Source organism: Populus trichocarpa, chromosome 2, assembly GCF_000002775.5.
Source record: "Populus trichocarpa isolate Nisqually-1 chromosome 2, P.trichocarpa_v4.1, whole genome shotgun sequence".
NCBI lineage: Eukaryota > Viridiplantae > Streptophyta > Magnoliopsida > Malpighiales > Salicaceae > Populus > Populus trichocarpa.
The window spans coordinates 23,519,928-23,534,012 of NC_037286.2; the positions used below are offsets into that span (position 1 = coordinate 23,519,928).

Consider the following 14,085-nt stretch of genomic DNA (forward strand, 5'->3'; position numbering starts at 1 on the left):
TTTTCTTAATTTTCATGTATTATTTTTTGATGGTTTTACGAATGACTAAATTAAAGGATAATAATATCCACACAAAATATTTGTACAGTGGCACGATCTATAGAGAAATAACAAGAGATTAGTATTTCTTAATGCAAACCACATAAGCTTGCATTTCCATCCATCTGAGATCCGAATTGAAGCAATGGATCACAAAGAGGTGCAAGAGCCAAGCCTTCGGGTGACCCGACAGGCATTGGAGAAATAAAAAATGGAGACGGGGATTAAAATGATGCATGGTTTCAAAGTTTCTGCAGTTTAACATGAAGAGCAGGAGGGGGATCAGATATCTAGGTTTGCTGCAAAATACAAGTCAGTTACAATATTTTGATAGAAAGAGATTTTACCATTCTAACAGCAGAGCAGAGCAGAGCAGAGCAGAGCAGCATGGACTACTAGGGGGTATACACCAGAGACTTTGTATTCACAAAATTTCTGAAGGCTTTGCCCATAACAATGAGAGCTACTAACTTAATCTGAAAGAGTGTGATAATACATGCACTGACTAATCTACTGGGGCACAAACAAAAAGAAACGGGCCCTTCTGCACATAACCAGACAAAGGAGGGAGGGGGGGAGGTACAAGAAATGGCGAGATGAGACCCTGTACACATACCTCTATATCTGTCTCCATCTTCCCAAAGCTCTAAACCGGTGATAATTTACAAGATTTCCCCCAAATAACCCAATAAATCAAAAGGAAAAAAAAACGCCCGTAAAGATCTCTTTACCAACAGAATCTGCGAGCAAAAAACCACCTCTTTCCATTTTTCATTGCCCCTATGAAGCAACCAAGCTTCATCTGCATGAAACCCACGGCAGCATTAGATTGTGCTCATCTTAACTAAAGTAACTGAATTGCCTGCATCATATGATACACTGGTAGAATCAGATACTTTTGCTTGATGGTGACAACCAAAAAGGTTCATGTGCAAGCAATGGTAACTTGACAGATTCCATCAGCATTTGCAGCTTGATTATAGAGTGGGAAACAGAAACAGAGAAGCTAAATCTACCTGTACACAGCTGCCATTAGGGCATGCAAACCCAACCCCAGAAGTACTGACTGCTTCCGGAACTGCTCAATCCACCAAATTGCTTCATTCCAGACCAGAATTGCTTGGCGTGATGTATAAATTGCCTTGTCCTGATTGAAGATGCTGTGTCTGCTTCTGAGTCGGCTGCTGTGGTGGCAGCTGTTGAGGTGATTGTTGTCGTTCTTGCTGTAGTTGTGGCTCTTGTGACTGCAAAAGTTGCTGGCATGGGGAAGGCGATGCTGTTGATTGATGTGGTTGTTGGTGCTGCCACCGTGTCCCACCATTATGGCAATGCAGGGGCAAGCCTCCTGATAACTGCCTGTGGACTGAACCTTGGCTGACAGGCACCACTTGCTCACTCCCAGCTGCACTCGTAAGGGGGGGGCTACCAATAGGACCTACCTTAGAAGCTGTATCTGCCATGCCAGAATCAAGCAAGGATGGTTCTGATGATTTCCACTGCATCTCAGAAACAGAAGAAACAACTGGTGCCACATTAGATGTATCATTACAGGCCAAAGGCATCCCTGTGGATGTACTTGTTCCTGTCTGGGAGATGTTGTTTGAAGTTTGCTGATCAGCATGGCCCTGATCAGTTTGAGGCTTTGTTGGCAGATCAGAATTCAACAGACGACTCTGTTGAAGCATTCTCTGAACAGTTGGTTGAGGTTGACTAACCTGCTTCTGATGTGGCTGTGGATGTTGTTGAAGATGCTGATGACTGGGAACCATAACTGGAGTGTTCTGGTGAGTAGCTGTTAGTGTTTGACCAGAGGGTACTGGTTGGACCTGGCCTTGAGTACTACTTTCCAAATGAGAAGGCATTTGCTGGAGTGGCTTTGATGAAGGGGTTGTAGGGCCCGAATATAGCTTTTGCTGTGGCTGAGAATGGTTTGGAGATTGTGAAGGACCCAATGGTTTAGATGTATGAATTGGACTCAACCCAGTCCCAGAATACAAGCCTTGACCCTGCATCAAGTGCATGATTTGCTCTCCTTTCTCTACACCATGGTTTCCTGGAGGCACAGAAAGGCCATTCAAAGGAGAGTGATCATTGGGAAGGTTCTGGTGCACCACCATGTTCCCTCTCCCCATTCCCTTCAAAAGTTTAGCCTGCTGTGGAGACTGTGAGTGTTGTCGTTGTTGAGGGTGATGTCTGCCAGATTGTTGAAACTGCTGTGGTTGCCGTTGTCGCTGCTTTCCCATCTGATTGGTCAACCCACTGGAACCACTTTGGGGGCTCCGACTGACCGCATGATGTGGCAAGTTGTGTTTCTGCTGCTGTTGCTGCTGCATTGAAATGGGAGTCATTGGGGAAGGGGGAGTTATAGCAGGTAGTGACACCGGCTGCGATGCAGATGGTGGTGAGATTTGAGAACTATTTTGCATAGACGATGATATGGGAAGTTGGGATTGATGTTGGACATGGGGCATCAAAGCACTAGATGCAGAAAAGTGCTGCTGCTGCTGTTGCTGCTGCTGCTGCTGGAGAAGCCGCTGCTGCATTTGCCTTCCTTTAGGCAGGTGCATAGCATATGCTGGATGCTGTGAACCTGTAGCCTGATTGGGGCCACGGAGATTAGGATGATGAGGATTGCTAAGCATATTGGACTGTTGTGCAGGCATTTGATGCTGCTGCTGGGGATGGCCTGGATATGTCTGCACAGGTGAAGTAGTTGTCTGATTAGCAAAAGCAGTAGGCACCCCGTTGAAAGCAGAAATTCCTTGGTTGTTCCCTTGTGTTGGCTGCATCTGAAGCTCTGGTACCATCATTTGTCTTTGATGCTCATGATTATGGCCAAGCTATTGCAAAAATAAAATACATTGCCATATAATATTAGAAAGTACTGATGCACTATAATGAAGTGATGCCGATGAAACATGTAAAGAAATTGTTCCATAACATCAAAATGTAAAATTCTGCAGGAAAAGCAACAAAAAATTGTAAATACCAGCAACCAGAAAGCTATTACACCAGATCAGAGTTGTAATGATCCATGGTCTAAATGTCAATGCCACTACATGGAACACTTGACAACCTTAGAAAGACATGTATAGTGCAAAAATTGATGAAACAGCATCAGTCAATAGCAATACAATCGCATGCATGAGCACCCGCATGCGTGCCCCCACCTGCCCACACACACGCAGCAAGAAAGAGAGAGGGAGGGAGAGAGAAAATACATATGTAGAGGAGGATTTTAGTATTTACCCTCAACATATGCAAAGCCTCGCGAGGTCTCATCAAGTTCCCTTGACCAGAACCAGTGTGCATATTCACAGGGCTTGACATCCCAACCACATTGTTAGAAAGCATACTTCCAGAATTCAGCATTGATGAAGAGGCTGTTCCTTGAAATCCTGACCGTGGCAGTGGCATGCTTCTGTTCATCCCTGGCATCATGCCCATACCATTTCCACTCGATAACATGCGAACACCACGATCAGCTCCAGAGACAGCCCCAGAAACCGACATGTTAGACTGCTGCAAGTTTCTACTAGGTAACATTTGATAGGGTTGCATTCTTTGATGCTCGTCAACTGGTAAAGATGTCCTTGGAACATTGTATCTACCATCTCTGAGAATAAATACAACCCCCCAAAATAACAGTAAGAAGAATCAGAAATGGATTGAAAATACAATGACAATCTCCAAGTATAAAATAGCACACTACCTATGAGGTGCATTGAGGGGACCAGATGGTGATGATGAGTTATTGCCAAGAACCACGCCAGAAGATCCTTGCAGAGAAGAGATTGCACCAGAAGTGGGAAGCGTTGATGCAACAGCACCTTGGTTTGGCATTACCAAATTGCTAGCATGAGAACCTTGATACACATTGGGAAGAACATCTGGATTTGAAGTGCTTGAATCACAGAGATCAAGGGGCCTTCATCCAGACAACAAAGTAAAGTAATATTCAATTGCTTGCACAAGACAAAAGGCATGAAATAAATTCAGGAAAGGTAAAAACATAGATGTTGCAAAGCAATGAAGTTGAATGAACAGGTGATAAGCTGAGCGCTATCAGACAAACTGTAGATATGCATCAAAGAATGAAAACTTACGTTAGGACACCTCCATTTAGTGTTTGGGCAAACTTGGGAAAGAGCAATAAAATGAGAATTGTGAGTTGCTGCTATTTGCTTGGGATCCTGGTTTTCATTCTTCACAAGGTACAGAGCCATTAATCAGTCAGAAAGAATTTTGCAAAAAGAAGACCATAAACAAAGCATGATTGTGTAATGCTTTTAGATCCAAAAAAGTCCAATCAGAGATTTTTTTCCCACTTTAGGTTAGAGTTCTACTTTATCCAGCTTCCACGAGGTGCATGCCCTCAAAATTCAGTAACAATCTCATAAGAATGGAATATCAAGGGAAAAAACCATTGTAGAGAATTAAGAAGACGAATATGGTCTATCAGTCAACCAGCTAATGAATAAACTCTGACATAAACACTGATAAATAGATTTGGATTTATTTAATGGAGGGTATAAAACCATTATCAGGTTAGGCTTCTCACAAGCAACAAGACATGATCTGCAGATACAGGTACGCTTTGAATGAATAACAAACCTGACTCCTTTTGTAATGATGTTTCTTCCCAATAATGATGATTTTCTCAAAATGAGACTTCAGGGTATCCTCTTGCATCGGCCCTTGCAAATGTTGAAACAACTGTCTGGCACTGCCCTGCTTAAAATGCCAGCAATGCAAAGTAGTCAGACTATCAGAGCAGAAAAGCTTAAGCTCAATGGTACACGGGCTAAATTTATAGGAGCAAGCATCAGGTTTCGGTCAGAAAACAACACAACATTAGCAACCTTACCTTTGGAATGCCAGGCAAAGTTGATGGGTAGGATTGAGAAGATCCTGAATCCTCAGCACTATCAGCCCCATCACCAGCACCCTTATCCATTAAGATTTTGTGACGATCTTTGCATTCTTTAGGCTTGCGGAATATACACTGAACAAGTTGGGCAAGTGCCAATAAATGAAATTTCCAGGAAAAAAAAAACCAGAGAGAGAGAGAGGCTTCACCATCTGACAAGTGAAAACTACTACTGTAGAGAAAAGGGAACTGAAATTGATTTTTACCAGCTATGAAACATTGTAGACAGTAGACAATATTTTGCACAGTGACCTGGTATCCATCTCAAACAAGAAGGTTGTCGATAGATGAAATTATCTTATTTACCTTGAATTGAACAGTGCTGTTGATAGCATCGCTTATAAGCTCCCAATTAGGACCCATGTCATGCACAAGAACAACAAGAGCCTGAGGAAGCAGAAAAAAAAGTCTCAAGTATTTGATCAGAGTTTTGAAAACCAAAGAAAGAGCAGGTTCAAAAAAAAAAAAAAAAGCTGAAGGAAAACCAACCTGGTCTTCAAAAAGTGACCAGGGACTTCCAGAACCTGGCTGCCCAACAGACATCTGCAGTGGATTTCACATTCTCAAATTCACATAAAGAGATATATCTAAGAAAACAGTGACAAGTTGAGAGTATATGCCACATGATCAGCTACGACTTCACCAGGGAGTACCTTCATTGATTTATTTTTTCTGCCTCGTTCCCTGCCACCAATCAATTTGATGAATCTATTTGTGTTTGACATATTACTCATCTGGGAAGCAGCTGGAGATGGGATGGACCCGGTCATTTGAACCATGTTGTCAAAAGTATTATCTAGCAATTGCTTAGATATCTTTGGCTTCTTTGTGGTATGTTGCCCATATAAACCTTAAAAGAAGATATTTAAAAGTGTCAAGAATGAAGAGGAACATGAAAAGCTATGTATACCTGTCAAATCCCTGTTAAAGAAACAAGCGATGGAACAGGATTTTACCACTGGTTCCATTAGAGTCCAAATGATGACTCTCCGATCTCTTTTTGAAATTATCCCTCTGCAAGTAGAAAAGCACCAGTATAAAAATTAATATGTATTTAGAAAATAGCTTTTAGAATGCACATTTGGTTGGCAGAAGGTTACACAACAAACAAAAGGAAACATTGATCACTCAAGTGTTTACACTACATAAATAAATGCACTAACAATATACCAGAAAAGCCATGCAAACTCATAACAACATTGTTCATCTCATCTATATAATGGGAAGTACCAGTCAACATGGTGCCCTCTACCAGTTTTTCTATCAAAAGACTTATCAGAACTACTCCCCCATCCAATACCCAGCAGAAATGGAAAATTTAGGAGAATTGTTGATCCTTTTAGAGTGATATTGACCAACATTGTTATCTGTGGACTGGATGCATACTTTGACTAGCAAACACATACTTGTATAATTTGTCTGAACTTCAGTTTACCAGGGAATTTTGCTGTCAACAAACAACATATGATTCCCCATTTTAAAAAAGATTCTTGCAAAGACTGTTTTACATCTGAAAAGCAACCATCATTGAGTGAATAATCATGTTTTGCCAAATCACCTCAAGGTTCTCTGTTGTATTTTGGGTCAATTATAACTAGTGTCTGCTTTTCTTTGGACAAGTTTATTAAAATGGTGATTACACAGCTCCCGAGCACTAGAAGCTGTATGATTACTAACACTACAACATGACCTTTACAATTAATTGGAGCTCAGCATCTTTTATGCTTAAGAAAAAAAAAAGTACATTATAGCTAACATCTGAACCAAAAGAAGTTAAATCACCTGTTCATTATGACCAGTAGAATCCAACTGCCACCCCTGCTCATAAGCAGAACCCTGCAACCAAATGGAGTCAGTCAACTTAACGAGCACTACATAGAAGAACATTTCAGAAAGTATCCAGACATTATTAAAATAAAATAAGCCCCCAGCATTAGTTGAACTATAAAAATTCCTATGTACCAGGTGCTTTGCCTTCTTCTTCTTCTTCGGTTTTGTTGATGTCTCTGCGTAGTCATATGGTAACTGCCTTTCGAAATGCGCAGCGGACTCAACCTCCACACTTTTCTGAATTTGTGACCCACCATGCAAAATACTCTGATCATCCTGAAAAGAATTGGTATCTCCACTCGATGCATCTGTCTTCACTGGAGCCTGGAGTAAAACCCCAGCAGTTCCAGCAGTAAAAGGACTTGTAAACCTCTGTCTAGAAGCAGTACGCATGCGTTTTGTTGGGATTGAGCCAGCATTAAGATTACTAGCAGGTCTTTTCCCCATCAATACATTTTGTTGTGGCCCAGTGGTGCAGTGTCCATAAGGTGAATCAGTTCCCAGATCATAAGATCTTGCAGAGGGTGACTTTGTTAAGCTTTTCCGTTTCTTTTGGTCATGTTTTGCTGACTTGCTACCTTCAAAGACTCCATGCATATAGTAAGCACTTGTTTCTCCTTCCTCCTCATCGTATGCAGCAGTATCATGATATCCAAAATCTGAAGTTTGGAAATGCACTTGTGAAAGAGAACAAATTCAATGAACAAGGAGCCAGTAGATAAGCTAGTTTCAGCATTACCTGCTGGAGTGTCATACATGGATGTATCGACTTCCTCCTGCATGCTACTGCGAGTTTTCTGAAGAAAGAAATCAATAAATAAGCAAGATTACCAATATGAGAGGAACTTAAAAACAACCTAGTGAGGGAAGAAATCAAATAGTTATTATAGTTTATGAACATCAGGTATCAAGTCAACTTAGCCCACTAGAAGTCATTCTCCGGTATCCTTTCTTCTAAATTTTGTCGAACTGCATGTCTTTCAAGCATAGAGAAAACCAAGATCATGTGCCAAAGGTTTCAAAATATTTAAATTACCTCACTCTGCGCAATATGAGATTCAATGGACAATCTGTACATTGCCATGGCACCTGAGGGAACTGCGTAGAACAGGCTTTCCTGCAAATAGAAGTTCAATGCACAATGAGTGATTTATGTGCGGCAAAAGTTAGAGTAAAACCCCTAGGCATGCATCTTAAAAGATCAAAAGGAGATGGCTTTGGTGAATTTAAGCAAGACAAAAAATATAAAGAACAAAAGGGAGGTAGGAGCATACTTCAGTAAGGCGATCATCCCATGAAGTGTCCACAATGCCCAAATCAGCTATTCTATCAGGAGTTGCTGGTGCTTCTGCTTGAAAGGAAGGAAATGGAGAACTGTTATATTTCAAAAACCTTACAGCATATCCATGAATGGAATGCGCAATGTTTTTGGCACGATTTTGTTTCTCTAACTCTTTGCATGCCACCTGCTCCTGAACAAGATGTCCAGAATGGGTCAGTACTAGATACAAATAGATAAATATCAAACAATTTCAGAAAAGTAATGCAGTCATGAATTCCAGTAAAAGCATATTCATTATATGCTATCAATATCCAGAGAAAAATACTCTTGACCCAGAGCTGTCTTTTTTTTTTGTGTGTGTGTGGAATTAATGATACTCCACTTATCAGATAAAATACATTTGAATTTAGAAAATTGTTCTAGAAAGTACGAATTCTATAGATTAAAAGCAAACAGTGAAGGAAAAGACAACTTCCAGGATTAAATACACAAGAAAAGAAACAGTGGTTTCGAACATAACAAGCACCTTATCAATATCTCCAAACTTGTTGACAGAAAATTCATTCCCAACAAACATCCCCACCTCATGCTTCCCATTCTTTGAACCAACACTGTGACAATTGTTACTTAGATACACCTTTGCTGAATGCCAGAACTGCATGACAGCCTTAGCAAGACTGTAAGCGACGTTTTTTAGCTTCAAATGATGATTCTGCTCTTCAACTCTCAATCGAGAAGTAAAAGCAATTCGTCGACATATTTGAGCAGCAGCAGTCATCTTCCAGAGACGCTCCTACAAGGAAATAAAATAAATAACAAAGCTTAAATAGAGATAAAATTGAATATAGCAGCTAATTGTGAGTTCTTTAATATAAAAAATAAATTCTTCAGCGGAAAGCAAAACAATTGCACAATAAATTACTTATTTAAAAAGTCAGACCTGTGCAACATCATTTGCCAGCCATGCCATTTCTTCAAGGACAAAATCCCAGTGAGATCTCCGGCGATTCTCTGAATGCACAGATGCAACAGATAATTCTGCAATCCTCTTGCGCTTAGCCTGCATGTCAAACTATGTTAACATCCTTTTAAAGACTTGTGAAGGAAGAAATGCAGCATGTTTAAGATACAGTATGAAGAAACAACCTCTATAACCCGTGCCTCTTCCAAAATAGAATCTTCATGAGACTTGTCTACCACTTTAACATGTGTATTCGAACAAGATTGAGGATCAGTGGCAACAAAAGAGTTTTTCTCTAACAAAATAGGCTGGGGAAGCTCTTGAACAGGAGGATCCAAAGAGCCCTGGGGACCACTGGGGTAAATTATTTCCCTGTTGGAATTAGAACTATCAGCCAACATGTTGCCCGCCTTTGTATCAGCCTCAGAGGCAACATGGTCATTTTGTTCCACTCCTTCAAGATTAGTACACTTCACCAGAGAGTGAAAAGTTGTTCTCCTTTCTTCCTCATTTTTGACAGTAGAATCATTGCCAGAGTAGTTTTCATGCACAGAACCATCATTGATTGCAGAGATCGAGTTAGTCTCTTTCTTTTCATTTCCTATATTACCCGATGGTAAACTTCGTGTTCCTTCAAATTCTGATGATTCTTTCAAAAGAATTTCATTGGTGTCATCATTTCTACGATTATCACAAGGATCACAGCCATTGTTTGCATCCAGGCTTAAGCTATCTTGGGTGCAAGAGGACTCTGAATTGAATCGTTCCGTTCCCATTGCTGCATTACCATTTTGACCTTCATTTCCATCTTTTTCCAAGCCATTGAGCAGAGCAGGACCAGTTTCATTCTCAGTCTTGGCTGATTCAGCACAAGGGGGACATTCAGGACCAGCTGAAATAACCAGCTCTTTTCCTCCACCATGATCGCATTCCCTGGAAGCAATATCATTGGGTGCTTTCTCAGCATCAGCTTCTGAAGGTTGGTCATGTTGGTTATCCCTCAAGACAATGGACTCTGTAACATCCAACCTATCATCAGGCAGGTTGACTACTGTTTTCAGAGCCTGCACACAATCAAGCTCCGTGTTTGACTGTGTATTGGAAGTGTCAATCTGAAAAAACAGGTCACCGTTTGAAGTGGTGGACTTTGGATTAGAGATGGAAGTAATAATCTGGGCTTTATGATCGTCTGTTTCAGTTACCAACCCTTTCACATCCCTTGCTTCCCCACGAGCCGGTAAAGAGGATCCATGGCCAACTGAACTCTGAACAATATCAGTTGAACTTGATCGCGCGCCGTCACGATTTGGTCTGGACCTATTCCTTCGAGCATATGGCCGAAAAATAGCAGAATCTTCTGATTCCTTGGCATTGTGAATTCCATCCATCTGTGAAGACTGCTCTGATTGAGTGACATTATTCCTCCTACTAGGATGTTTACGTTTCCTTTCAACTTCAAGTAACTCATTTTCACCATCAAAATTGTCAGCACTATTGGGCTCACAAACTGGAGTAGCCCCTGGTCTGCCACTACTTTCTACAGAATCCCCATGAGGTGATGCAGTCAGTGGAAAACTGCCTTTTGCTTCACTGTAATACAATGAGGAGAAGGGAAAATGGAAGCAGGAGGAGCATTAGCCAACTAGCAAGCTATAAGTTAGTCAAACACAGCAAAAATAATATACCTAGTAACAAACTGTTCAACGTGATGATCTGTGAGTGAAGTAGACTGGACACTGACCGAAGTTGCATTTACAAATTTAAAATCCAAAGGATTGCCGCCCTGCAAGTAAGGAAGAATTTAAAGGGAAGTAAAAACATAAAAGGGTTCAAAATTGCATTTAAAGGCTCAAATTGCCATACTTTCTCAAGAAATTCTAGCTCCCTTCTCCGTTCCTCACGAACATCATACTCTTGTCTGTTAACATCAAATTGTAGTTGTCATTATCAAGACAATAATGCCATTTTTCTCATGCAAAAAGGAAATGCAGAAATTACACTGAGGGTAAAACTCGAAAAAAAATGTAAGTGTTACCTAAGTTCCACCTGGGCCTTCTCAATTGCTGCTCGCCGCGGAGAGGTTTTGGTAGCAATACCAACTCCACCATCAACAACCCCACCCATGGAATCAACCTCAGCATTTACTAGGAGAGCATATCCTGAACCACATCCATGCATTCCTACTTTGGTGGCTAGAAGCCTTTCCCTCCTCCCATCAATTTAACAAACTGTCAAATTCTACAATTAGACATAACAAAGACATTAGAATGAAGTAAAGAGCTTCCAAGAATGAAAAGGAGCTTTCCCTTCAGCAAATGCATGATGGATAGATCATTTGTATCAGTCCTTTCAAGTCCAAACAATTGAAGAATTGGGAATTTGCCTGAATGTATTAAAAATTAACTGATCTAGAACACTTGCTATGGCCTAGCAATCAAGGTGCAATGAAGGTAGCGAAAGCAAAATGTAAATGCATCAGATGAAGACATCTATATCAGAAAGGTAATGTAATCACAAAAAAGCTATCAAACATCAACATCTCATCACGAAAAATTAAGATGTCTTAATACTATATGTTCCACCTTTGCTCCGCAAGCACGATGAGCTACGGAGACATTATGACATTAACATCCTTGTGTCCATGAACTGACCCAGCAAACAAGTATTGGATATGCAAGAAATTAAATTTATGCAGCAGCTTCAAAATAATTTCTCCAAAATAGAAAAAGAAATGAGTGAACATGCATTTAGAGCAATTTTACAGCAACTTCAAAATAGAAAAAGGAACAAAAGAACATGCATTTAGAGCAACTTTACAGCAAAGCCTCATGCCATGGAAGCATGAGTGCTGAAAAAATATGCTAGCTAGCCCCCTTGGTGTCCAAAACAGATATTTAATGAATGCCAACGCCAGTATAAAAGAGAGCTCAAAAGGTTATGGTGGAAAATCCATAACATAAAATTCGATTTTTTTAAACAATCTCCCTTCCACTTAAAGACACGAGAAATAAAGTGTGGATACATCAAATTTCAACAAACGCTCTTATTCTCATATAAATTCTTCACTATTGTACATTTTTTCTCTGTTCTGACACAAATCCTGAAGCTTAAAGACATTCCCATTCAACCCATAAACCCTAAGACATCGTTTTTAAACAACCCAGCTATACAGCAGAGCTACTATGCTATTCTCCTTTAGAAGCATCACATAGCCTCACCATACTTGCACAAGCAAACATGCATCAAGCACCATAAGGCAAGCAATCCGGTTCAAACAGGTTAGGTTTCTAAATCCACAACGAAACATAAGTGTGGAGAACAACCTAATTAATGATCACCTAACAACCAAACAAACAGACTTTCCACAACATTCACGTCGACGCAGATAAACAGCAGAGGCAGAAGTGGGGAAATACATTAGCGCCAACGTTGTTTCAAATTCGCACACAAGCAGCTTCTCAAAAACCTTAAAAACACTAGCTTACCAATAAAAGACTCGACCAAACCACGTTACTGCATTAATTCCCCATGCTTACGCATACAAACATGACTTACCTTGATAAATCCTTAAACATTTAATCAAAATGCAGACCAAAAAAGAATTGCCCCAAACAAACAAACCCTAATTTCGCTTCAATCACGCATAATTTTCAAAAACTCAACATTGCACCCCACTTCTAGGGTTTCCAGAGTAGAAACAGAATAACTCAAAAGGTAAAGTAATAATCACCTGAATTACGAAATTAATAAGCTAGGACACGGCTTTGAGACAATTAGTGACGACCTAATTGCACACTCTCTCTCCTAGGGTTTTTTTTTTTTTTGGAAATCACAAAAAGGAAATGAAATTTGCCCTAAAAGATAACAACTCGTTGGAAATGTTAGCCATGAGAGCGAGCGATTCTGCTTCAAGAATCTCTCTGTCTATAAATCTGTTCTCTCTGCTGTTTTTTTCTCGGTTTAATTTTTTATTTTTTTCTTCGTATTTATGTGTGTGCTTGTTTTTTTCTTTTCGAAATCGAAGGGGGTACTATGCGAGACCTCTCCCTCTCTCCCTCTGCGCGTAGTACTGGGCTTCGGTTTTACGTCACATGAAGAAGAAGACGACAACATGGGCTTTTTCATTTTCATTGTTGGGCTTTTATATAATTGTTTCAACTTTTTAATTCGAGCAAATTTATAATTTTTTATGGACTCGATATATTTTAAAAAAGATTTTTTAAAAATATCAATTTAAAACTGGATTTAAAAAAATTATAAAAAATAATTTTTTAACTAATATGTCTATCCTTGGATATAATTTTTTGGTATAATGTTAAATAATAAAATTATATTATCGAAAATAAATTATCTTAAAGGGTCATATTTATCAATTAACTTTAAATAGATGTTAAATAATGGAATCATTGAATTATATCATTATTTTGTTGATTTATCATTATAATTATTGAATCTAGCGGATTGATCCAGATATATAGATTTTAACAAACTATAATAATATGGTTTACTGTAGATTTGTTTGGGTCAACTTCAAAAAAAAATTAAAAAAATAAAAAAATATATTATTTTAAATAAAATAATTAATTCAAATTAATCTGATAACCTACGAGTAAATCCGATCATTCATACCTTAAATCAAGTCTGACAATTATATCTAGTACCTTATAATTAAATAAAAAAAAACATGGACATTATGAGGGACATCATGGTCTGTTCATATTATATGGTGTCGGTTTTTTAATGGTTTAGTGAGTGTTTGTTTTTACATTACAACTTACCTTTCAAAATGTTTTTAATCTAAAAAAAGCATAGTTTTGAAACATGTCCCGGCCTGGCGGGTCGACCCGGGACCCAGCCGATCCGAGACTGGAACCGGGTCAGGTTTAAAAAAAAATAAGGATAGGAAAAACTCGGGGGTGACCCGGCGGGTTGATCCAAGGACCTAGATGACCTGGGGTGATCCGGTTAAAAACTCAGTTGCAACCCGTTGACTTTTGTTTTTTTTTTTTTACTAAAACGACTTCGTTTTGATTAAAAAAAATT

At 39.5% G+C, this 14,085-nt stretch overlaps 1 protein-coding gene across 1 annotated transcript; it reads right to left on the reverse strand.

The window, feature by feature from the left end:
• Positions 1-442: 442 nt before the first annotated feature.
• Positions 443-13,112, reverse strand: LOC7459484 (chromatin modification-related protein EAF1 B). The gene is given in 23 exon segments (XM_024595572.2): positions 443-2,879; positions 3,289-3,655; positions 3,752-3,967; positions 4,146-4,166; positions 4,168-4,244; positions 4,654-4,773; positions 4,907-5,044; positions 5,276-5,356; positions 5,459-5,512; positions 5,623-5,819; positions 5,926-5,983; positions 6,752-6,805; positions 6,932-7,458; positions 7,539-7,596; positions 7,836-7,916; positions 8,074-8,271; positions 8,608-8,874; positions 9,022-9,141; positions 9,228-10,632; positions 10,728-10,825; positions 10,906-10,960; positions 11,078-11,280; positions 12,773-13,112. Coding segments are annotated over 22 exon segments (6,075 nt in total). The 5' UTR covers positions 11,221-11,280; positions 12,773-13,112; the 3' UTR covers positions 443-1,139.
• Between the last annotated feature and the right edge of the window lie 973 nt (positions 13,113-14,085).